The sequence below is a fragment of the Pecten maximus genome, chromosome 3 (assembly GCF_902652985.1).
Source record: "Pecten maximus chromosome 3, xPecMax1.1, whole genome shotgun sequence".
In the NCBI taxonomy this organism is placed as follows: Eukaryota; Metazoa; Mollusca; class Bivalvia; order Pectinida; family Pectinidae; genus Pecten; species Pecten maximus.
This window is the reverse complement of record NC_047017.1, coordinates 150,480-177,938: the sequence shown is the minus strand read 5'-3', so window position 1 is coordinate 177,938 and position 27,459 is coordinate 150,480. Positions and strand designations below refer to the sequence as shown.

The 27,459-nt window shown below is 38.6% G+C and overlaps 1 protein-coding gene across 1 annotated transcript in view; it reads left to right on the top strand.

Moving 5' to 3' along the window:
- LOC117322870 (ribokinase-like) overlaps nt 1-26,532 on the top strand; it is a 38,136-nt gene extending 11,604 nt beyond the window's left edge. Inside the window, exons 4-8 of the mRNA XM_033877803.1 lie at nt 3,953-4,015; nt 11,785-11,949; nt 14,859-14,950; nt 23,594-23,782; nt 26,295-26,532. Coding sequence (XP_033733694.1) covers nt 3,953-4,015; nt 11,785-11,949; nt 14,859-14,950; nt 23,594-23,782; nt 26,295-26,471 — 686 coding nt within the window. The 3' untranslated portion in view covers nt 26,472-26,532. The remainder of the gene's footprint in view (nt 1-3,952; nt 4,016-11,784; nt 11,950-14,858; nt 14,951-23,593; nt 23,783-26,294) is intronic.
- Nucleotides 26,533-27,459: the final 927 nt, after the last annotated feature.

Genomic DNA, 27,459 nt, shown 5'->3' with positions numbered 1-27,459 from the left:
CAAAACTTTTCAAATCATTAGAATGTTTTTTTCATTGTCGTTAAATATATGAAATTATAAAAAATTCAAAACAATATATTAGATGAAAGCTTTTCATTGTCATTCAATATTCAATACGAGCTTTAAACCAATTTAATGACCATTAAACATTCAGTGGCTGGCTGATTTTTAAATAAATTGGAAACTAAAATATATTTGAAACACTTTTGTCTATTGTCTGTATATATACATATATACATCTATACCATATGCAATGCACTTGCTCAGCTTCTGTTTTATCACACGTGAACAAAGTGTAAAATAACTGTAGACGCATTTTGTCCGGACAACTCCTCCTAAACTGAAGGGCCGATTCTAATGAAACTTCAAACAAATATTAATCATCATGTGTAGATGTGCATGCCACTTTCTTTTTCTTAAAATTATGGTTGCTATGGCAACTGGTCACTATAAACAGGTTTTCCGATAAGAACCATAACTTTAAGTTTGTCCGGATAACTCCTCCTTAACCGAAGGGCCGATTTCAATGAAACTTCACATAAATATAGAGGACCATGTGTAGATATGCATCCACTTTCTTTTTCTCAAAATTATGGTTGCTATGGCAACTGGTCACTTTATTACTGGGTTATCTTAGTTAGCCTCTAATTAACAGTTTCAATTCACCATTGACTCGTGCAGATTGCGGGGGTATCAGTCAGCCATCCTGGCGACAGTTCTAGTTTCCCCAATGTTCTGACGCTCTAGATCTGAAGTCATATACCGGTAACTATGATTCTGTTTTTTGCTAATGTCAAGACATCGGTGAGGACCCGAATCAGATCATACACTTTAGTATTTTTGGCAGAATATGATGAACATTTGATTCGATGATGAACTATAATTATACGAAAGTAACACCCCCTCCCCCTTAGTCATTGGGACTTGCAATTGGACGTAACACCATGTAAACAGACATTATATTTATAACTTTACAACCCACACCACCAATTGTGCTTATATCTAGATCTGAATATATATACATATACACTCATGATCGGGTCAATTAAATTGTTTTCTTTTGAATAATCTACGGATATAATTATATATTTTCAATACTTTTACATCGACCATTTGATGAAATACGTTGCCAAGTATATGCAAAATTAGAATTAAAACGGAGGATAACCATATGAACACATAAAACCATCAGCTTACTGTATGCAACACATACTTGGTATGGGAATCAGTTATTTATTTGGCCGATTATTATACTCACTGTCTCGATATTTCAGGTGAAAGCATTTAATTAAAAGATCATTTGAATATTCAAAGTTGAACTATATTATTTCGTTAATCACAGTTGCCTTACCTGGAATCATTATCGCCAGACAACGTGAACCGACTTAATAATTTGCAAATATTTCAATAATTCAAATCTGACTAAGTTCCAATGAAAATTGTCATTTTATGATATATTCAAAGATGCTAAATGTATTCTGCATAGAATAATCTGTGATTATGAAATAAATTTAGTATGGGGTACTCATTATTTTAATAAACTAGAACTGTGATAAAAGTCTCTGACTAGAAATCTTAATGTGACTAGCTTTAAACACACAATTAAATGTTTATGGAATATTGTCCTCAAAATAACATTTCACTTTGAACAATTAACACGCAACAGTTCGTTTTGATTGATTTTGACGCCAAAACGAAACACATATATTTACAAGTTCATGGGGTTTCGCGATTTCACGACGCGACCTGATTTGGTCATCACAGGTGTGCAGGTGTCTCCAGATTGGGAAGGTGGTTCCGCCAAGTATGGAGGTGGTGCCACATGTGGTTCCAAATCCTGTCCAGAGACTTTTGTGCATGGGACTGGATCCTTCTGGGTAGCGATGTTAGATGCGTTGGTGGGGCGGAGGTGCAATCGATCCCTCCTGAGTTTGCGACCTGACGCGGACTCGATTACATATGACCTTGGCGTCATATGTTTTTTGACAACCGTTGCTGGAACCCACTGTCCTTGGTGTTTCGCAACCACTTTTTTCTCCCGAGAACAAATTTGGAAGAGGTGGTCCAGCTTGTCGGTCATGTTGTTTTTGGCGCGCCTTTCGCGTCCTCTGGCGTTCGTGTACGTCAATGCCATTTTGGGTGGCTGGCTGCTAGAGTGCTGAGGTAGTCGGTATGTCCTTTTTTACCTGCTGTTGAGAAAGATCTGTGCTTGCGACGAACCAATGTCGTGTTTCTATATGCTAGGAGACCTTTATATGGAGCCTCTGATTTTAGTAGTATCCACAACTTTGTGTCCTTTGAAGACTATTCCATCGTTACACGAGATTTCATCTCTGAATGGCCAGTACTCGTGAAGCCCCTTTGGTATGTCCTTTTTTTTTTTAACTGTGGCCAGCCTGAATTCACAACACTTTGACATAAGTGTTTCATCCAATTTTGTGGCGTTTTGGAATTCGCTATACCTATCTGCTGACATCGGTAGATAAGTGACAGAGTTAATAGCCAGATCAGGGATGAGGTCATCACCCGAGTCCTGTACGAATGCTCTGCTGAGTGTTGCAGCCAAAAACATAGTCTTGCCTGGTTTATACTTCAACACCAGGTCGTACTGCTGCACAGATAACATGATTCTCTGTAGACGTGCTGGGGCTTGGTACAACGGCTTGCGGAAGATTGATTCTAGGGGCTTGTGGTCACTTTCTACAGTGATTGTCCTTCCAAATATATATCAATGAAACTTTATTCAACCAAATGCAACGGCTAGTGCCTCCTTTTAATTTTGGGCATAGTTCTGCTGACACTTTGTCAGAGCGCGTACGCGATAGGTTGCATTTTGAATTACGGCCTCTCCCAGACCTTTCGAGCTTGCATCCACTGTAAGTGTTACCGGTTCCTTCGGATTGAAGTATCTTAGTACTGGTGCTTTCGACACAAGTTGTTTGAGCTTTTTGAAGTAAAGTTCTTGTGGTTCATCCCAATGCCATTCCTTGTCCTTTACTAGAAGCTCATGAATTGGGGCGCTTATTTCTGATAGATTTGGCAGGAATTTGGCCAAATATTGTATGAAACCCATGAAGGTTTGTAGTTCGGTAACTTTGCTTGGACGTGCCATTTCGTGAATGACTCTCACTTTTTCTTTTTCAGGCTTTACGACTTCTGATGTCAATATATGTCCAACATAGGTCACGCTTTCTTATCTGAATTGACATTTTCCTGGGCTTAGTTTGAGGTTATACTCACGCACCCTTTCCAGCACTCGTTTGAGGCGTTGATCATGTTCCTCCATATCTTTTCCCCATACAAGGAGATCGTCTATTATGGCTTCGCATCCGTCAATGTCTTGTACCATGTCCGTTCTCTTCGTATTGCCGTGTTGAGATCTTTGGGATCCTTAGTGCTATTGACACTTTTCTTGGAGCATGAACCACTGGTCTCACGAAGGGGTCTATTGTGATGTCATGTTGCAAACATCCTAGACCATGAAAATCATCACTGAATTCTTGAAAGATATCATCTGGTATAAGTCCTTCATTTACCCCGTCTGTGTGTTCAATATTGTGAATTCTATCAAGACCCATTCTAGTACAGTCAACCACTTCAAAGTTTATAAGTCTTTCAATGTCTTACACTTCAGCTGTGCTACACCAACAGGAATCATTTGATGTCCTGTATACGATTTTAATCGCGTCTTAGTTGGTTTCAGCTTGTGACCTTTACTGACCGTGGTCAGTAGTGACTTTGGCAATAAGATTTACTGCATACGTTGGTAAATATTGATAAAAAAATTCCACCATGACTACAGAGCTTCCTCGTATATGTCTATCCTTGGCGTGACGTCACAATGATCGATGTTGAAGTTTCTTACTTATATCTAAAAAGTAGACTTTCTGAATTATGATTTATGTCATGTAACATAACAAGTTTTGACAATATATTTTACCCTTTTTTTCAGAATATGTTGGAGTAACATCTGAAGCAGGGACAGGTGTGGCGCCTATATGTGTGAATCAGGAAGGTATTAATACATGACAACTGTATCCCAAATAGGTAGACACTAGCATGCATTAATTACGCATTAAACAATATACATTTGATTCCTATTGAATACCGGAAGTTGACTTTGATTGTTATTCTAAGGCATGTAATTGGTGGCCTCTCAACCACGCTTACTTCTACCCAAATGTTATTATCGTCGAAATTTAAGTTTTTTTAGAAAATAGGTTTTTAGGTCATCCGACCCGAAAATCATCATGCTTCGTCCATCGTCCTGCGTCGTAAGCCGTCCTTCATGTGTCTTGCGTAAAACTTTTCATTCAAACGACTTCTTCTCAATACCCAGAAGTCCCAGGGTACTGGTATTGGGCCTGTAGCATGTCTGGATAAAGCCCTAACAAGTTTGTTCAAATTGATGACCTTGACCTACTTTCAGTGTAACAGGAATAAAATAGGCTATAACTTCAAACGACACCTCCATACCCAAGAATCCAAGGGAGTTGATATTAAGTCTGTATTATGCTGGTGCCAAGGACTACTAAGTTTATTCAAATGAATGACCTTGACCTATATTCACGGTCACGGGGTCAAATAGGCAAAAATCTTTAAACGACATCTTCTCAATAACCAAGAGACCCAAGTAGTTTATATTGGGTCTGTAGCATGTTGGGGTAAAGGGCTTCAAGGGCGATCAAGGTCACAAGTGTCAAATTGGCTAAAATCTTGATTTAAGCCTATTTGACTCCTGTGACCTTGGGAAGGTCTATTGCCTATTTGACCCGCATGGCATTGAATGTAGGTAAAGGTCATTCATTTAAACAAACTTGTTATACCGTCATTCAAGCATGCTACAGACCCAATATCAACTCCATGGGCCTCTTGGCTATTTAGGTCATTTCAAGATTTTAGCCAATTTGACACCAGTGCCCTAGAATGAAGGTCAGGGACATTCATATGAACAAAATTTGAACAACTTGGTCGCCCTTCACCTCAGCATGCTACAGACCCAATATGAATTACCTGTGCCTTTTGGCTATTGAGAAGATGTCGTTTAAAATTTTTTGCCTATTTCACCCCCATGCCATTGAATGTAAGTCAAGGTCATTCATTTAAACAAACTTGTTAGACCGTCATTCAAGCATGCTACAGACCCAATATCAACTCCATGGGCCTCTTGGCTATTTAGGTCATTTCAGTATTTTAGCCAATTTGATACCTGTGACCTTGAATGTAGATGAAGGTCATTCATTTGATCAAACTTGGTAGTCCCTCACCTCAGCATGATACAGACGCAATATTAACTCCTGGGCCTCTTGGTTATTGAGATGTCGTTTAAAGATTTTTGCCTATTTGACCACCCTGACATTGAATATACAGTTGTAGGTCAAGGTCATTCATTTAAACAAACTTGTCAGACCATCATTCAAGCATGCTACAGATCCAAAATAAACTCCCTGGGCCTCTTGGTTATTGAAAAGATGTCTTTTAAAGATTTTTAATAGACTTCGTCTCAGATGACCTATTGTGATCGCCTTTTGGTCGGCGGCGTCCGTCGTAAACAATTTACATTTTCAACTTCTTCTTGATAACAAAAAGGCCCAGAGACCCAAGATTAATTTTGTAGCATCCTTGAATGAAGGGCTACAAAGTTTGTTCAAATGGATGACCTTAACCTTCATTGAAGGTCACGGAGGTCAAATATGCTAAAATCTTTAAAGGACTTCTTGTTAGCAAAAGGTCCAGACAACCAATTAGGTATGTAGTAAGCTGAGATAAAGGGCTACAATGTTTGTTCAAATAGATGACCTTGACTTTCATTCAAGGCCTCAGGGGTCAAATATACTAAAATCTTTGAAATGACATCTTCTTGATAAATAAAGGATCCAGAGACCCAATATTAAATCTGTAGCATGCTGGGATAAAGGGCTACAGGCCTTGTTCAAATGGATTGCCTTGACCTTCAGTCATATATTACTAAAACCTTGTTCAAATGAATGCATTTACCATTTTACAATGGTCAAACAGGTCAAATGTGTTAGAATTATGAATAAACCCTATTTCACCAAACATTACTGCACTGGTAAAGATAATGTATCTTTATCTGTATTATAAAATCAGTTAGTGGAAATAATTATAATTGTAATATTCTTATTTAATATTTTAAAAATATACTCCTCTAGAAGTTATGTCGTTGAAAAACAAAATATATAAAAAAAAATTAAAAACAAAATTGAACGACAGCGGATTTGAACTTGCGATCAGCTTGGCTATGGGTCATGTCTTAACCGTAAGTTTAGAGCCTGAGGCATTCTGGAAAAAGCAACAAGGTAAGCATAGGGGACTGGAGAAAAAAAAAGCTATCTTCAAACGACTTCTTCTCAAACACCAAGAGGCACAGGGACTTCATATTGGGCCTGTATTATGCTGGAGTGAAGGGCTACCAAGTTTGTTCAAATAAATGACCTTGACCTTCATTCAAGGTCACATGGATCAAATAGGCTATAATCTTCAAACGACTTCTTCTCGATAACCAAGAGACCCAGGGACATGATATTGGGCCTGTAGCATACTTGAGTAAAGGGCTACCAAGTTTGTTCAAATAAATGACCTTGACCTTCATTCAAGGTCACATTGGTCAAATAGGCTATAATCTTCCAACGACTTCTTCTCAATAACCAAGAGGCACAGTGACTTGATATTAGGCCTGTAGCATGCTGGGGTGAAGGGCTACCAAGTTTGTTCAAATAAATGACCTTGACTTTCATTCAAGGTCACATGGATCAAATAGGCTATAATCTTCAAACGACTTCTTCTAAAAAACCAAGAGGCACAGGGACTTCATATTGGGCCTGTAGCATGCTGGAGTGAAGGGCTACCAAGTTTTTACAAATAAATGACCTTGACCTTCATTCAAGGTCACATGGATCAAATAGGCTATAATCTTAAACGACTTCTGCTTGATAACCAAGAGGCCCAGGGACCTGATATTAGGCCTGTAGCATGCTGGGGTGAAGGGCTACCAAGTTTGTTCAAATAAATTACCTGGACCTTCATTCTAGGTCACATGGGTCAAATAGGCTATAATATTCAAACAACTTCTCAATAACCAAGAGACACAGGGACTTGTTTTTAGGCCTGTAGCATGCTGGGGTGAAGGGCTACCAAGTTTGTTCAAATAAATGACCTTGACTTTCATTCAAGGTCACATGGGTCAAATAGGCTATAATCTTCAAACGACTTCTCAATAACCAAGAGGTACAGGGACTTGATATTGGGCCTGTAGCATGCTAGAGTGAAGGGCTACCAAGTTTGTTCAAATAAATGACCTTGACCTTCATTCAAGGTCAAATGGGTCAAATAGGCTAAAATCTTCAAACGACTTCTTCTCAATAACCAAGAGGTACAGGGACTTGATATTGGCCTGTAGCATGCTGGAGTGAAGGGCTACCAAGTTTGTTCAAATAAATGACCTTGACCTTCATTCAAGGTCACATGGACCAAATAGGCTATAATCTTCAAACGACTTCTCAATAACCAAGAGACACAGGGACTTGATATTAGGCCTGTAGCATGCTGGGGTGAAGGGCTACCAAGTTTGTTCAAATAAATGACCTTGACCTTCATTCAAGGTCAGATGGGTCAAATAGGCTATAATCTTCAAACAACTTCTCAATAACAAAGTGGCCCAGGGATTTAATATAGGGCCTGTAGCATGCTTGGGTGAAGGGCTACTAAGTTTTTTCAAATAAATGACCTTGACCTTCATTAAAGGTCACTTGGGTCAAATAGGCTATAATCTTCAAACAACTTCTTCTTAATAACCAAGAGACACAGGGACTTGATATTGGGCCTGTAGCATGCTGCGGTGAAGGGCTACCAAATTTGTTCAAATAAATGACCTTGACCTTCATTCAAAGTCACATGGGTCAAATAGGCTTAAGTCTTTAAACGACTTCTTCTCAAACACCAACAGGTTCAGGTGCTTGAGGTTGGGCCTGTCTGTAGCATGCTGCAAGTTTGTTCAACTGAATGACATTGACCTACATTCAAGGTCACAGGGGTGAAATATTTTTAAATCTTGCCATAGCCAAGAGTCACCAAGACCTGATATTAGGCCAATGGTATGCTGGAATGAAGGACTAGAATATTTATTGACATGAATAAACCTAGCTTACTCTGATATTTGAATAAATTGTTTATCAGCATAGTATCTGTAGAAATGACCTCAATCAACTGCAAATTTGCTGTAGAGCCAGGTGAGCGATACAGGCTCATTGGGCCTCTTGTTTTGTACTCTTCTGGACTTAGACATTTTCCATAGTACTTTTTTTGTACTAAATTTGGACTCTGAAATTTCTCAGGGTACTTTTTCTGTACTTTATTTGGACTCTGACATTTTCCATAGTACTTTTTTTGTACTAAATTTGGACTCTGAAATTTCTCAGGGTACTTTTTCTGTACTTTTTTTTTGTGCTAAAATCTGACTTAATTTTTTTGAAAGATTGACAATATGGATGTACTTTTTTGCTACTTTTTTGGACTTTTTCAGCTATTGCCATTGTGCTTTTTTTGTACTTATTTTGGACTTAGAATATTTTCACACATTGCGTGGGGTTACAGCATATTGATATTTTCAACTTAAATCTGACTTTTTCTGTCGACTACAAATCTAAGACTGAAAAAATAATACCCAGGATTAATCACAACAAATATCAATCAAATTAGATACAGAAAATTATCATTTGGTAATATCAAATGTTTTTGATATCATTTTTTCGTTCTTTGAAGTAACAGTACTTGGCTTTTGTTTCAATTATAAACTCTTTATCAGAGTTAAAAGCAGTTCGTTTATCCAAACGTTAACCTCTGGCAGATCGGGGATCACTCTACCAACATATTTATGTTCATTCAGGAGACTCAGGGACCTGAAATCAAGCCTGTAGGTGCTGAAATGAAGTACCGGTATCTTACATACTGGGATGAAGAGCTTCCTTATTTGTGTGAATGGATGACCTTTGTTTATATCCAGGGTCACAGAGATGAAATTTTGTTCTGGCTGCAAGTTAAGTTCGGCCTAGATTGTTTTTGAATGTTAGCATTTTGTCACATAAAAAAATGTAGCTATCACATAATGATTATTAGTACTTTTCTAAATATATACGAAATTACTCACAGGGGCTCGTTTCTGAATTTTGAGAAATGCACGACAAGATTAAAGGTCCAGCACTTATAAAAACCTTGTGATAAATCCACATGGTTCCCGGATGTGTATGTACACTGGTGTTAAGTGTTGTGGTTATCAGCTAACCTGCCCGAAGAGGCCGAGGGACTTGACATTGGGCATGTAGGATGCTGAGGTGAAGGGCTGCCAAGGTTTTTCAAATGAATAACCTCGACCTACATTCATGGTCACATTGGTTAAATAGGCTGAAATCTTCCAGCAACTTCTCAATAACCAAGAGGCCAAGGAACTTGCTATTAGGCATGTAGCATGTTGGGATGAAGGGCTTCCAAGTTTCTCCAAATGAATGACCTCGACCTTTATTCAAGATAACATGGGTGAAATATGCCAAAATCTTCAAACTACTTCTTTTCTATAAAGAGGCCCAGGGACTTGCAATTGGGCTTGTAGCATACTGGGGTGATTTTCTATCAAATTTGTTCAAATGAATAACCTTGACCTACATTAAAGGTCACATGTGTCAAATAAGTTTAAATCTTTAACAATGATCTATCGATAGCAAAGAGACTCTGAGGCCTGATATTAGGCCAATAGTATGCTGAATTGAATGACTAGAATATTGATTGAAATAAATTAACCTAGCCTATTCTGATATTTAAATCAATTGGTTATCATCTAGGTATCTGCATAAATCATCTAGATCAACTTCAAAGTTTCTGTAGAGCCAGGTGAGCGATACAGGCCCACTGGGCCTCTTGTTCGTCAAAGTTTGCAAGCAAATCTGAATTCCGTTACTTGTTATCACAGTTTACAACTACATCTTGTACACCACCAGTTAAATCTTCTTGATGAATGCACCTTCACATTTTAATGGTACAGAGGCCAAAGTAGCAACAGGTTGAGAGAGCGTTGCCCTCTTGTCTATCTACATACTTTTTAACCATATTGATATGACTTATTTGAATTTTCTTGTGCCTCCCTAGAGTTTGTACGACATAGTTTAAATTACCGATATTTTTCTAAACCACATCAGATCGGAATTATCGAGTTTGCAAAGGCTGACAAGGAGTTGGCAATAAAGCCAAAACTTTGTCACCGTGATCAAAATTTCTTGCTCCGGCATCTTTCTACTACCTCACTTTCATTTTAGCTCACCTGCCTGAAGGGCAAGTGAGCTTATACCGTTGCGCAGCGTCCGGCTGCCGTCCGCCTGACCGGCGTTGACTTCTTCTCAATAACCAAGAGACCCATAGAGAACTTATATCAGGCATGTATCATGCTGGGACTTTTCAATAACCAAGAGGCCCTTAATTTAATTTAAAAAAAGTTAAAATTAGCCTAAATATTTATAAGATACCATTTTAAATAACTGCCAGACCCTGAGATCTTTTATCTGGTCTCTGATACACTTGTTCTTAATTATGTTCATAAATAAAAAGGACCTCTAGATAGCAGGTGAGCAATTCGGGCCCATTTGGCCCTTGTTGTTTGAGTGGTTGCCAAATTTCCTTTCGCCATTTCACATGCCCTTGTCTATCTTTGCTTAAAGTTAGACACATACTACAAGTGATTAACATTTGAATCGTCATCTGAAATTGTTATCCTTGGGATTTTCAAAGGAAAACGAACAGTGTGTCAGAACACAAATTCAAAGGGACGGCAACCAAGGGATTCCTTTACAGACTTTCTAACCAAAAACAACAACATGATACTCTAGATGATAAGCACTAGACTTTTACTGCTTGATCTGGATTTGGTACATGACTTGTTGGAAAATACCAGACATAACATTTGACCCTTGGTCGAATTGAATAGCTGTTAGAAGACCAACCAGTGTAAAGAATGTAACCGGAGCCTTGACTATATTTTTAATATTCATGAGTGAAATAGCTTCAGGGAAGTGTGTGGAAGCACAGATAATATTCTAAAGATACTCATTCCCTGACTTAATTTTGGGTACAGGACCTATATAGTCTGTAATGATCATTCTAAAAGGTTCCTCAAAAGGTGGAATAGGGTACAAATCTGCTACAGGGATTTTCTTATTGGATTTCTCTATCACCTGATATGTATGTCAAGACCTGCAAAATTCAGCCATATTGTGTTTCAACTTGGGCAAAGAGAAATGATCTAATATCCTGTTATATGTCTTTATCACGCCTAAAGCTCTGCCATAGGTCAATCGTGAGACAAACTCAGACTATCTTTCCTATACCTCGGTGGGATAACTATTTGATGTACAACCGTAAATTTCTTCTTGAGACACATCAGGAGGATGCCACTCATCCATATACCTAACCTTCTGAAATAACATACCAGGACTTCCTCAGTTTCTTACTCACTCAAAGCCTGATTATAACTAAGAGTTCTTCTGTCAGCTCCTCTCTAGACAAAGATGGTGTATTCATCATATACAGAAATACCTTTAAGAACATCTATCTACATCAGTGTCTACAGGATTTTGAAAGATTACACTTGCCACCAATAACCTCTCAATCATGAGCCATGAAAGTGTTACCTAATCCCTAAGTGATGACCTTCTAGTTGTCTGCTACTCAAATTGTATTCATATCGACTTGATGCTACTATTCAATGCTTTGTCTTTGTAGGTCAAAATTCCATAGTAATTGTAGCTGGGGCTAACCTGCTGTTAACAGGGGATGACATCAGGGCTGCAGAGGATGTTGTGAAAGAAAGCAAGATCATTATTTGCCAGTTAGAAATACCAGCACAATCCACACTTACTGCTTTGAAACTTGCCAAAAAGCACAACGGTATGTCAAACATTATACACAAAATTCTTTATATTCAATGCAATAAAATTTGGATGAAAATTATGATTTGCTCTTTTGGTCCGAAAGACCATATGTCAGCAATTGACTTCTTTATAACAGCTGATTTGAATGAAACACAATTTTACTGGAAACATCTCTATGTGGTTGACATTGAAATTGTACAAATGGCAGGGCTGACCTCTCAGGGGCCAAAAAGGGTCAATTTGGCTTGATTGATATAAACCTTTCCTCCACTGTAACTAAACAATGGATATCACTCATATTTGCCTGGTAGCATCGTTATGGGATAGGGATTGAAGATTGTACAAATGGTGGTGCTGATCTCCCGGGGACAGAGGGGTGGGGACAGAAAGAGTCAATTTGGCTATATTGATATAAGCAACTTCTCTTAAACTAAACAATGTATGTCAATCATACTTGACTGGAAGTCTCCCAATGGGGTGGAGATTCAAAATTGTACAATTGGTGGGGTTAACCCTAGGGGCCTGAGGGATGGAGTCAAAAGGGGTCCATTTGGCAATATTGACGCCTTCTCTGGAAGTAAGCAAATTCAATGTACTGTATGACATTGATATTTCAGGGGTAACATCTCTAGGTGGCTAGGATTCAAATTTATATACATGATATGGCTGACCCCTCAGGGGCTTGAGGGACAGGGGCCAAAAGGGATTCATTTGGCAATGTTGATATTATTATTTTTGTGGTAACATCATTTAGTGACTGGTATTAAAATCTATACAAATGATGGGACTGACTCCCAGGGACAGGGCAAAAGTGAGCAATTCGACTAAATGACCTATTTTATTTTTGAAACTGTTAATATCCCCACTCCCTAACCATATATAGCATTGCTGGGAATCAAAACACAAACATGTTTTTGTTGTAAAAGTAGGCCCTGGGGTCATTCCCCACCCTGAAGACTTAGTTCCCTTCTTATATTTTTGAAACAATCGAGATCCCACCCTTTAACCATATATAGCATTGTTGGGCATCAAGAAATAAAACACAGTCATGTTTTCTAGACCCATAAAGACTTAGTTCCTTTGTTATGTCTTTGAAATCGTTGAGATCCACACCCCATTACTGTACAATGTATTGTTGGGCATCAAGAAATAAACACAATCATGTTGCAAAAATAGGACCTTGGGGTATTTTCCGACCGCTAAAGAATTACTTCCTTTGTTATGTCTTTGAAGCCATTTAGATCCCCACCTCATAACCGTGTATAACATTGTTGGACATCAAGAAATAAAGATCAACACAATCATATTGTAAAAATAGGCCCTGCAGTCTTTCCTCACCAAAAAGGACTTACATGTAGTTTCTTTGTTATATTTTTGAAACTGTTGAAAACCCTACCCCATAACCAGATATAGCATTGCTTGGCATCAACGGACAAACACAATCCTGATATAAAAGTAGGCGCAGGGGTATTTCCCCACTCAAAGGGACTTTGTTTCTTAAAACACAATCATGTTGAGTTTAGACGCTGTTTCCTGGTTATATCTTTGAAGCAGTTAAGATCCCCACCCCATAACGATATATAACATTGTTAGACATCAACAAGCTAAATTAATTAATCATTTGAGCAATACAGGCCCTCTGGATCTGTCATATTCTCTATGCAGCATTTTGCTATGCTTGTTGATATTACTTCAGCATTTCTGAATAGTTTGTATATGTTGCAATAACCTACTGGAAGAAGTGTGAGTGATTATTGCCATTTCATTTTGTCCCGTGTCAGCATTGTGCATCGTAAAATGGTTTTTCATTTTCTACTTTTTCTCAATATTCAAGAGGTAAAGGGTTGTGATATTGGTAAAAAGCATGCATGTTGGGATGAAGGGCTACAAAGTTTGTTCAAATTGATGACCTACTTTCAAGGTCAAAGGGTCAAATGTTTTAAAATCATTTAAATGACATCTCAATAACAAAGAGGCCAAGAGTCATGATATTGGGCAAGTAGGCAAATGAATTACCTTGACCTAAGTTACATGGTCACCGGGATGAGATGTGTTTAATGTTGGTTTAAAAGCATCTATCAGTGTACACATCATTATTCAGGTGACAGTTAAGGCTTAATGTGTTTTTAATGCATTTCCCTTGATCTTGTCAGTGTTTGGAAACAACGGGTACAGTTTGTGGAAAGTGGGAAAGACCTATGAAACATTTCTATTGTGTTAAAACAGCTCATATTCTAAAAGGGAATCAAGTCAGTCCAGACTTCTCCGTGTTTATACAGAGGCTTAAGAGTGGAATAACATAGGGTGTTGTGGTAGAAACTTGAATTATTCTCTCTGTGAAACACGTTCGCAGAAGAAACCCAATTGGTCTGTCTGCCTGCAACTGTCTGAGGAGCTTCAATTGCTTCAACTTGAGAATGGTGCAACTGATCTCTATCAAGAATTTCAGGGATACTAAAAAACTTTGTACACATATCAAGACTAGTATTTTAGCTGTGCTTATGATATTGCCAAGATTTCTTTTTGATATTTTTGCTGTTTCCATGTTAACTGTAAATATGATCTCCTACCATAAGGTCTGCATAAATACATGTATAGTTGGGCTTGGGGATAATGCTATGCTTTATGGCTCCTTGTTGTAATTCATATTTAACCATTATTTAGTGGTCGACATTACCATGCTATATATATATATTTCTCTCGGTACAACTACGACAAGAAATTCAAATCTATATCTTCGGATCACCAACACATAGTGTATATGATATATTGTGCTAATCAATAGATATATGTACATTGGGTACCCTTAATTGAAGTGGATTGGTGTCAAATTAGTGTCAAAATGCAGGTGTGGGATTTTGTAATTGTATACGTTTTAGTATAAGGAAGAAACTTTCCATTAAAACTTTTGTCTGTACATTTCAGTGATGAGTATTTTCAACCCAGCCCCGGCACAATCTGGACTGGCTAATGAGCTCTTTACTGAATGCGACATTATCTGTGCTAATGAAACAGAGGTAACTTGGATTTTGTTATCCCATTCAAAAGATGCTAGGCTCTATTTAAATGTCCTTGCTTCCATGTGTGTATTTTCCTTAGATTTTTAGGTCACCTGAGACAAAGTCTCAAATGACCTATTCCAATCGCCTTTTGTCCGTCGTCGTGCGTCGTGCGTCGTCCGTCGTGCGTCCATAAACAATTTACATTTTCAACTTCTTCTCCGAAACCCCTAAACCAAATTTAATGAAATTTGGTAGGAAGCTTCTGTGGGTAAAGGTAAACCAAAACTGTGAATTATATGGTCCCCACCCCTCAGGGGCCTGAGGGACGGGGCTAAAAAGGGTCAAATTGACTAAAACTTCAAAAATCTTCTTCTATACTCACAGATATGGTGGAATCCAACACTCTTCATAGATGGAAGGGTCTTAAGGTGCTTTACCAAAATTGTAAATTTCATTACCCAGGGGTCTCACGTTTGCCCCTTGGGAAGGGGTAAACTTTACTATACTTTAGGTAGGGAAATCACATTTTTAACTTTTAACTGTTGGATTTCTAGTGGAAGTCAATCTAATTTTGTTAACATTATCAGCATGGGATGACAGTTTGATGGTACGCACATGTTGGTCCTGACTGACCCCCAGGGGCTGATGGGCGGGGCTAAAAAGGGTCATATTGAAATTCAAATTTAAAATCTTCTTCTCAAGACCCAAATAAGGTAGAATCAAATAATCTTCATAGATGGAAGGGTCGTATGGTGCTTTACTAAAATTATGAATTTCATGACCCTGGGATGACAAGTTTGCCCCTGGGGAGGGGGTAAATTTTACTATAGTTTATATATGGAAATAACATTTTTGACTATAATTTGTTTTATTTCTATTGTAATTCATTCTAACTTTGTAAACATTTTCAGCATTGGATGACAGTTTGATGGTATGCACATGTTGGCCCTGACTGAACCCTAGGGGCTGATGGGCGGGGCTAAAAAGGGTCAAATTGACTGAAATTTAAAAAATCTTCTTCTCGACTCTCAGATATGATGGAATCAAATACTTTTCATAGATGGAAGGAACTTTATGTGCTTTACCAAAATTGTGAATTTCATGACCCTGGGGTCTCATGTTTGCTCCTTGGGACGGGGTAAACTTTACTAATATAGTTTATATAGGGAAATCACATTTTTGACTATGATTTAAAGGATTCCTATTGGAATTCATTCTTATTTGGTTAACAGTATCAGCTTCTGATGGCAGTTTGATGGTATGCATATGTTGGTGCTGACTGACTGAAATTTCAAAAATCTTCTTCTCAAGACCATAATAAGGTAAAACAAATACTCTTCAGAGATGGAAGTGTCTTATGGCGCTTTACTAATATTATGAATTTCTTTACTCTGGGATAACAAGTTTGTCTCTGGGGAGGGGGTAAACTTTACTATAGTTTATATAGGGAAATCGCATTTTTGACTATAATTTGTTTTATTTCTATTGTAATTCATTCTAACTTTGTTAACATTATTAGCACGGGATGACAACTTGATGGTATGCACATGTTGGCCCTGACTTATCCCAAGGGGCTGCTGGGCGGGGCCAAAAAGGGTCAATTAAATTAACTGAAATATTTCAAATATCAGGGGACCGTTAAGGCCCATGGGCCTCTTGTTTAACCTGAAAAATATTCAACCTACCCTACCAAACTTTGTGAACATCTCAACATATCAGAAAAGTGCCCTAGTTGTACATGCTTTTGCTATTTCATTTTTACCTCACCTGCCCGAAGGGGAAGAGAGCTAATACATGGTGTGGTGTTCGTCGGCCAGCCATTCAGTGTCAACTGTTTCCTTTAAATATCTTCTTCTCAATAACCAAGAAGCCCTGGGACTTGATATTATGACCTGTAGCGTGCTGGGGTGAAGGGCTACCATGTTTCTTCAAACAAGTAACCTTGACCTTCATTCAAGGTCACAGGGGTCAAATAAGCTGAAATTATTAAACATCTTCTCAATAACCAAGATGCCAAGAGACCTGATATTAGGCATGTAGTCTGATGGGATGAGGGACTACTAAGTTTGTTAAAAAAATACCTTTGCCTTTATTCAAGGTTAAAGGGGTTTAATAGGCTAAAATCGTTAACAACATCTCAATAACCAAGATACCAGATATTGGTATAGTTGAGGATCTTTTCCAAATTGGTATAATTAGAGAGAATTTAAATTTCATTCAATTTTATTCTATAGTAAACAAAATTGACAAACACTGGAAAGAAGCATGCCGGAATTTCATAGGTCATAATGAGGTTGTACAACCCTCTGGAAAAGAAGATTATTGTTGTGTCAGTTATGTTGAGGTAAATTGACTGGAACTTATTTTTACTGGAAATTTGTTCAATAGTTTGCAAAAAAAGCCTACGAATAGTGATAAGAAATGAAAATCTGTCATAGAAATGGGATAATGATTTTAATTGACACGATGTACAAATTCATTTAGCTGTTTAAGGAAAATAAAATTACAAAATTTTCAATATAAAATTAATCATATGATTCTTAAAACAAATGATTTGTTAGTGAACATAAGATTATCTACTAATAGACTGTACATTCTTTAACAGGGAAATTGGAACTTTGGAACATATTTTCGTTCATGGCTACCATGTACAGTGACTATTTGAATCTTTTATGTTTGGCATTCTGAACATGATGATATACATCCATATTATAACTTTAAAGATGCAGAAATCATTCTAGGAATTCAAAGTTTGGAAAGTTATTAAACCATTTCCTAATACATGTATTAGTAATACACCTCATATATCATTGTCACATGAATGACTCAATTCCAAAGGGCCTGTTTCCAGTAATGTGAATTCTCCATAGGAGCCTGCCCCCATATAATTTCTTATCTAGCTCAACTACAGTTTTTTTCTTTTCCGAAGAATAATTTTACACCTTTCCGACACCCAGATTTTTATAAAGTTGTCATTTTGAGCATCAAAGACATAACGTCGTAAATAAAAGAAGGTTATCTTGAAATTGAAATTCGCATTAAATTATAAATTTCTTTTGATAAATATTTCCAAAACATCGTGTTTATTCATAAAACATAAAACAAAAATTTTCTCGGATGACAATGCACTTGCAGAGACACAATTATGAAAAAAATGCCATAAAATTGCAATTTTCTCCCGTTATATAGTTTTGGATGCAAATTTCCATCACAAAATCGGATAGAGCTTTACTTGTTTCATATGTGTACCAAAAATCAGCTAATTCCATGTGGTGGAACCGTTCTCATATCGCCGCCTGAATGTGGTTGTAAATTGAAAGAAAAGGGGAAATGAGTAACAACCTTGTCTGAAACCCTATTATATGGCTTATTATATACAAAATTTTATATTGAATATCAAAGCGGATATTTTCATGACAGTTTTATGATATCTAACGACTAAATAAACATCGGTTGCTTGCTATTTTGTTACTTTATCGACGCTTCATAAACCAATCGTTATTGTTTCAAGATGGAGGGTAAATGTGTTGGAGAAGGCTGTCAACTATATTTCAAGAAACGTAGTGGCAATAAGAACAGAAGTGCACGCAATGTAAATAGTCCACAATATAAATGGCTCCTAGATACGCTGGTGCAACAAGGATTGATGTCAGCAAAGGAGCACGCACTTATTTGCCAGAAGTGCTACATGAAGTATCTTCGGAACAAAAATCAGCCTGAACCTGAACCCGAGCAGAACCAGGAAATAGAGGAAGAAGACGACTCCCCGTCCCATATCCTGCCGTTGCTGACCCTTCATCATCTTTTGAATGGATCATCTTCACACACAAAATGCTGTCTCTGTCTTGTTACCTTTGCAATAAATGGAACAAAATCATCAGTCTTACCAAAACGTGCAAGACATCACCTGATCTATTCACACAAAGTGTGGTGTCCCACCTCATCCCGCGTCTGCTCCATTCACTGTATTGGTAACGACTTAGATCCGTCTACAGAGGTTGTCCTTGATGGTAGAGGTTCCTTTGAATCCCAGTTACCATCAAAATCGTCCGAAATCATTAATGACCTCCTAGAGGTGTCGCACGTCCTTTCTCAGAACCAGTCTGCGTTTGCAATAAGCTTTTCTTCTCTTGATGACTCGGCATGCATGGCCTGGACAGGTTGGTCCAAAGATCAGTTCCTCGAAATCCACTCGCACTGTTCCCCATATCTTTCATCTGGTATATTTGCCAAGACTACACACGATGCTCTATTACTGTTCTGGTTAAAACTGAAAGCCGACATTTCCTGGAGTCAGTGTTCTTCTCTTTTTGGAATTTCCAAGTCAAGTGTATCCAAAACTTTCCACTCCATAGTACAGGCATTAGACACATCGATAGTCCCACAATTTCTAGGTCCGGATCACTTGACAAGAGAACAGTTGCTCGGGCACAATACTGTCTTTTCAGAAGCATTTTTTGGAGATAAAGCCACTGCCATATTAGATGGCACCTATATTTATATCCAGAAAAGCTCCAACCACAAGCTCCAGAGAATGTCCGACAGTGGCCAGAAGAAGAGAAACTATCTCAAATTCATGAGCATCGCCTTACCAGATGGCTACATTCTGGACACAGTAGGACCATTCACTGGCAGCGAAAATGATGCTACAATTACAAAAAAAGTCATGGACAAGCTAGTTACTTGGCTACAACCAGATGACAATGTTGTCGTTGACCGAGGTTTTAGAGATGTCATACCAGTTCTCGAAGCCTCTGGCCTCAATGCTAGCATGCCGTCATACCTGAAACCCGGTCAAAGTCAACATTCTGACGTCCAAGCAAATCTTGACAGAACTATCACCAAATCGAGGTGGATTGTGGAATCCTATCATGGTCGTCTGAAACACTGGACGTTCTTCCGAACGCAATTGGTGTCTAACAGCTTTTATCAATGTCATCGAGGCTTTGCTTCGAACCGTCACAGCCTGTCTGAATGGTATTAGAGGACCGATCTACCAGAGATCTCCAGAGAGAGATGCCAAAGATAGGCTAATGGCTGAACGTATGAAGGACCGTTTGACAACACCGAATGGTTTAGCTCAGAGAGTCAAGACAGATCCGGATCTATCTAGACGGGCAAGGTCCGAGTTTGTCAAGATGGATGCATCTTCCGTACTGTTTCCCCGTCTCGATCTCGATTACTTGAGAACCATTACGTGTGGAACGTATCATATATCTCTGGCTCCTGGTTACATCGCCGAACATTTAAGTGATGACGGAAACTATGAGGTGTGGCTTTACCAGCACTCCCCAGACCTTCTCCGATGTCAAATACATTCTCGACACAAAAGCCAAACGAAATATAACGTTTGGATACGGTTCACCGTTTCACCCGATGATAAGGCCCCAATAAAGGACTACTACTGCCAGTGCCCAGTTGGAGAGAGAACGATGGGAATGTGCGCGCACATACACTCGTGTTTTTGTTAATTATCTAAAGAAAGTCGAAAATCGGCAATTCAACCATAGGCTAATTCAACCCAAGATTTGAAAATGTTCCACCACTTACATGTTGATGATTTTTCCTCTCATCAATAGCATATTACGTACTGTTTAATAGGATAAAAATTGGTTTGCATCCAACACCCATAAAAGAGTGTATTCTCTAAAAAACACAGTTTTTAGCTCACCTGCCCGAAGGGCTTGTGAGCTTATGCTGTGGTGCGGCGTCCGTCGTCCGTCCGTCCGTGTGTCCGTCCGAGATTCTTTTCCGGGCTATAACTCCATAACCATTCAACGCAGCTACTTGAAAATTTCTGTATATATCAGACTAGTGCCCTAGTTGTGCCTTTTGCTATTGAGGACCTTCCATTTTCGGTAGTGTTTTCTGTCACCATGGAAACTTCATCAAAAATACCAAATTACTGTTTCCTTTTGTTTCCGGGCTATAACTCAAAAACCGTTTGACGCAGCTCCTTGAACATTTCTGTATATATCAGACTAGTGCCCTAGTTGTGCCTTTTGCTATTGAGGACCTTGCATTTTCGATATTTTTTCTGTCACCATGGAAACTTAATAAAAAATATAAAATTACTGTTTCCTTTTGTTTCCGGGATGTAACTCCATAACCGTTTGACGCAGCTCCTTGAAACTTTCTGTATATATCAGACTAGTGCCCTAGTTGTGCCTTTTGCTATTTGCGGACCTTCCATTTTCGATATTTTTTCTGTCACCATGGAAACTTAGTCAAAAATACCAAATTACTGTTTCCGGGCTATAACTCGAAAACCGTTCGACGCAGCTCCTTGAAAATTTCTGTATATATCAGACTAGTGCCCTAGTTGTGTCTTTTGCTTTTGCGGACCTTCCATTTTCGATTTTTTTTCTGTCACCATGGAAACTTAATCAAAAATACCAAATTTCTGTTTCCTTCTGTTTCTGGGCTATAACTCCAAAACTGTTCAACGCAGCTGCTTGAAACTTTCTGAATATATCAGACTAGTTGTGCCTTTTGCTATTGCGGACCTTCCATTTTCGGTATTTTTTCTGTCACCATGGAGACTTAATCAAAAAAACCAAATTACTGTTTCCTTAATAACTGTTACTTTGAGCTTGATATATACATGCATTTGGGTTTTCATACCATCTGCGGGGCGCGGGGGATAATGCCAAGCTTTGCGGCTCCTTGCTTAACTGATGCCATCTGCTTGCTCTGTCCCTAAGATAAGTGCTTGTCTTTGTGAAGTTAAAATCACGTTCTCGATTATTCGTTTCTTCGTGCTCTCGGTAAAAACTGATTCAGAACCCTTCCACTTAGATCGGGTGTTCGCCATCTTTGTTATGATGTTTACAATTTCTCGCATCGCGCATGCGCATAGGTACGCATAGGTATTTGTTTACATACATCGAAAAATAATAATATGAAATAGTTACTAGGTTGTTCATATTTATTTTATTTTTTTCATTATTTTCTAAACAAATTGTTATGGACACTTTTGAAATGTATAATTAACATAAAGTGCATAACGTTTTACATCATTTTAAATCATATACCCTTTTTAGCTCACCTGGACCGAAGGTCCGGTGAGCTTATGCCATGGTCCGTCGTCCGTCATCCGTCGTCCGTCCGTCAACATTTGCTTCAAATCGCTACTAGTCAAAAAGTTCTTATTGGATTTTGACCAAATTTGGTCAGAAACATTCTTGGCGGAAGGGGATAAGATTTTGCATAAATGGTGACTCTGACCCCAAAGGTGCCTGAGGGGCGGGGCCCAATAGGGGAAATTGAGGCAATTCCTTTAAATCGCTACTAGTCATAAAGTTATGAATGGATTTGAAACCAATTTGGTCAGAAACATTCTTATGTGAAGGGGAACAGATTTTGCATAAATGATGACTCTGACCCCCGAGGGGCCAAAGGGGCGGGGCCCATAGGGGAAATAGAGGTAATTCCTTTAAATCGCTACTAGTCATAATGTTATGAAAGGATTTAAACCCAAGTTGGTCCGAAACATCATTTGGGGAAGGGGAACAGATTTTGCATAAATGGTGACTCTGACCCCCAAGGGGCCAAGTGGGCGAGGCCCCATATGGGAAATTGAGGCAATTCCTTTAAATTGCTACTAGTCATAAATTTATGAATGAATTTGAACCCAATTTAGTAAGAAACATCCTTTGGGGAAGGGGAACAGATTTTGCATAAATGGTGACTCTGGCCCCCGAGGGGCCAAAGGGGGCGGGGCCCCATAGGGGAAATAGAGGTAATTCCTTTAAATCGCTACTAGTCATACAGTTATAAATGCATGTTGTAAACTCAGAGAGTCTGGACTTCATTATTTCTTTAAAGCAGATGGGATCCCCACACTATAACCATATATAGGATTGTTTGAGGTTAACAAACAAAAGGAATTGAACATGAACATTATTTTGATATTTGGTCAAATCAAACCAGGTGAGCGATACAGGCCCCATGGGCTCTTGTTTATATAGTATTTAAGTGAAAATCTAGCCATTTAGTCGTTTTAAACAGATAATTTATGAAATGCCAGAGCAAGTATATATAATGCACTGGAACTGGTGCCAGAGCATGGAGTGAAATCAAGAGCATGATGGCAATGTTAACGAAGATATTTGTAATCAGTAAAATATCCAACTATTGGTCAGATATTTGTAAATCAGTAATATATCCAACTATTGATAAGATATTTTTGATTAAGTAAATCATTCAAATATTGAACAGATTTTTGTTAATTAGTAAAATATCCAGCTATTTGTAAATCTTAAAAAATTATAACTTTTGATAAGATATATGTAGTCGGTAAAGTCTTCTTTGTGAATTCAATAAAAATAAGAAGCAAAAAACAAACTAACAAAAATATAGCTATAGTTGCATTAATGATCAATAGTTATCAGTGAAAAAGTTTTTTGCTTTTGTCCAATCTGAGCGAACTTTTGTATTCACCTTCGCACTCATTTAAATATCAATATTCTGTCAAGTCGTGAAATCTATGTTCTATTCAACAGGATACCATTCAGTATCCTTTATATTTTTCAGAATTGTCCACTATTGTGCTATATATCTTTTCCTTATCAATACACAAAATTGTCCTTAAATAAGTTCATTCTAAGTTTATAGACACATATATTGTATTGATTTCTTGTTGTCATCATTATACAGGCAGAAATCCTGACAGGTTTACCTGTGAAAACTAAAGAGGAAGCCTTCAAAGCAACACTGGCTTTATTGGACAAAGGCTGTCGAGTGGTCATTCTTACATTGGGTCTGATGGGATCAGTGTTCGCCTCAAAGGAGAACCTGACGCCGAAACATGTACCAGCTCAATCTGTTGCTGCTGTTGATACAACTGTAAGTACCTGCTACTTCTTTCAAACTTCACTGCTATAGTAATACATTGTGTGAAAATTCATCTTTGTCTCATGGTTTTGTGAAAAATGGTCTATAAACCAGGATTAAATGGCATAGTAATGATGTAAAACAAACGAGTATCAATTCCACATAGTGCTTAATACAGTCTGTGTACTGCTTGATACAGTCTGTGTCACTGTCACGGAGCATATGGTTCTTTGGCTCAGTTTTTAGAGAGAAGATCATCATGTTAGAGTATCAGGTTCGCTTCCTGTCAGGGTGCACAACAGGAATTTGGTTTTCCTGTTCTTACACAGTTGCATGACCGAAAAATTTAAATGAATGTTATCAGTATTGTAAATTCTCTCATACAAATGTATGTAAAGGACTGAGATTTCTACAGGCAGAGTTTCGTGTGGACATTGCCTCTTGGACATGTGTTACTTGCTTTGTACTGCTGTGTTGCTGCATGTGAACTGCTTTCCAGACACCTGGATGAATTATGAGAGCTTCCAGACATCTGGCCTTCCTATGTTCCCTCCATCTTCTGGTCCTTTCCTGTTCCCTCCATCCTCTTGTTATTATTTGTTCTCTTCTTTCCCTTGTCTTTCTCTTTTACATTCATCCTCTGGTCTTACTTCTCTGTTCCCACCATCATCTGGTTCTTCACTGTTCCTTCATCCTTTAGTCGTTCTCTGTTCCCTCCGTCCTCTTGTCCATCTTTTCCCTCCTCTGGTCCTCTTCTGTTTCCGCCATCCTGTTGTCCTTCCTCTCTGTTTCCTTTATCCTTTTGTCCTGCTCGGTTCCCTCTATCCTGTGGTCCTTCCTCTCTGTTTACTCCTTCTCTGGTTCTCCTTCTCCGTTCCTTCCATCCTCTGATCCTCCTGTGTTTCCTCCGTCATCTGGTCCCTCTCTGGTACCACCGTTCTGTTGTCCTCCTTCACTGTTCCTTATGTTCTCTGGTCTTCCACACACAATGCAACCATGTAACTTTACTTCTATTTCTGGTTCTTCTCTCCATCCTCTGGCCTTCTCTGTTCTTTCGATCCTCTCGTCCGTTTGTGTTTCCGCAATCATTTGTCCTTCTCTGATCACTCCATCCGCCTGTCCTTCCTTCTCCCTCCATCCTCTAGTCCTGCCTCTCTGTTCCATTCGTCCTCTTGCAATTCTTCTCTGTTCCCTCCTTTATCCGGTTCTTCTCTGTTTCCTCCATCCTCTCGTCCTTCTATGTTGTCTAGATCCTCTGGTCTTTGTTTGCTTCCTCCTTCCTTGAAGTCCTCTTTTTCTTTTCTCTTCGTCCTCTGGTCCTCATTTTCTTTCCCTGTGGCCCTCCTGATTTCCCTCCGTCCTCTAGTTTTCCTTATGTTCACTCTATCATTTGGTCCTTCTCTGTTCCCTCAATTATCTTGTCATCATTCGCTGTTCCTTCCATTACCTGGTCCTCCTATGTTCCATGCACACTTTGGCTCCCTCTGTTTCTTCCGTCATCTGGTCCTCCCCTGTTCACCCTCCTTTATTCTTCCTGTGTTTTCGCCATCCTTTAGTTATCCTTCTCTGTTCCCTCTATTATCTGGTCCTTCTTTGTTTTCTCCATCATCTGGTTCTCCTCTCTTCCCTCCACCCTTTTGTTCTTCGTTATTCCCTCAGTTTTATGGTCCACGTGTTTCCTCCATCCTATGGCCCTTCCTCTCTGTTTCTTTTATCCTTTTGTCCTCTGTTCCCTCCATCCTGTGGTCCTTCCTCTGTTTCTTCCGTTATATGGTCCTCCTTCTTTTGTCCTTTCATCCTCTGGTCCTCCTTCTTCTGATCGTCTTTCACTGTTCCGGTCTCCCACATACAATGCAAACATGTAGCTTAACTTGTACCTGCATGAAGCCCTATTGATAATAAATAGATGTCATTTCCCTTCAAAATCAAACGGACAACTGAAGAAATTTTTCAGTTAGTTACTTGTTTACTGCTTACATGACTGCCTATTGTTAGGTTTCGTCCCAACTGTAGTCAGTGTACTGTCAGCGTCTAAAGGAATTCCTCTAATGGACACATTATATGGTATGCTAGCAATATACATTGGCCGCAAATGGTCCTCAGATTACCAGCAGGTTGTCAGTAACTGGCCCGAAACATGCCCTCACTTTCTTCGTATATTTCGCTCCATGCCCCCAGCAATGACATGCCACAAGCAGATTGGCAGTACCAACACCATGAAACACTGGTCTATGACCAATTTACATACGGGTTGAGTTATATGTGACTTGCGGCTGCTACATGCATCCTGCTATTGTTCTGCATGGTCCACTGCAGGCCAACTCACCCAGTATTCCAAGAGCAGGTTTAGAGCATGTTGAGCATGACGCTGGCATCACGAACTTCGAGGACACCTACGGGCAAGTTTGGGTGAGATGCTTCCAGGACCTTAGCAATAGTTTGATCAATATTTGTAAATTCTGCATAAGAAATAAGCACTTTGATGGTTTTTTCAAAGTTCAGCTTCTACATTTCTTTGTTATAGGGTGCTGGGGATGCCTTTGTCGGAGCTCTGGCATATTATCTTTCCAACGAACCTTCTTTGACCCTGGAAAAGATCATACAGAGGTCAACTGTTGTGGCCAGCATCAGTGTCCAGTCACCCGGTACTCAAACAAGTTTTCCATGGAAGAAAGATCTACCAACAGAATTGTTTAGTTAATACTTTAGGTTTAATGATTTTAAAGGAATTATCTCAGTAAATAAAAAGTCTATGTATTGTCTTTTTGCCATTTCTTGAGAAGTATCTGAAGGATCTTTCGGAAAGATAGGGCCGACCTAATCATTTTTTACACGTATATACATTACTTTGTGCAATTAATGTTGGTTCCCTTGGTTATATATTTAATCAAAATCAATCATGCCTAATTGACTAATTACGAACTAAATTTCTAAACGAAGAACGCATGTTGTCACAAAACAAATAAATAATAAGTATGTATGCTAACGAAATAGGAAGATTTAGCTAGACCAAAATACAAAAACAGTAAGTTTACTGCCTATAATATTTAACTTTTTAAGCATTTTGTGGAAAAATGTCATTTTTTTGTAAACAAAGTTACACTTTGAATGTCTTTCAAATTAAAAGTTATTTAGCGTATATAAAGCTATAACTTACCCTAATCCTGCCCTAAGATCAAATTTTACCATTTGTGCAGTGTTGATGTTTTATTTTAATGTGGGTCACCTGAATGACTTGTTGAACAATACTGGATATAACAGACCACCCTAACACTCAAAACCTTAACCGACACACGTGCCTTTCCTAATTTATAACACATAGCACGCATACAAGTAATGCGGATATGTGTTGGCTAAGTCATTAAATGACCATCGCTGTTAATTATACTTAGGACGTTAAATATGATGTATTGCATGACCGACAGTGACTAAACAAATCTGCAACAATATACCCCATATACTCCAATCTCATTATTCTTTTGACATTACTTTTCAGCTCACCTGCCCGAAGGGCAAGTGAGCTTATACCGTGGCGCGGCGTCCGTCGTCAGTCTGTCGTCCGTCCGTCCGTCAGGTGTCGACTTTTCCATTTAAACAACTTCTTCTCAATAACTAAGAGGCCCAGAGATCTAAGATATGGCCCGTAGCATGCTGGGGTGAAGGGCTACCAAGTTTGTTCAAATGAATGA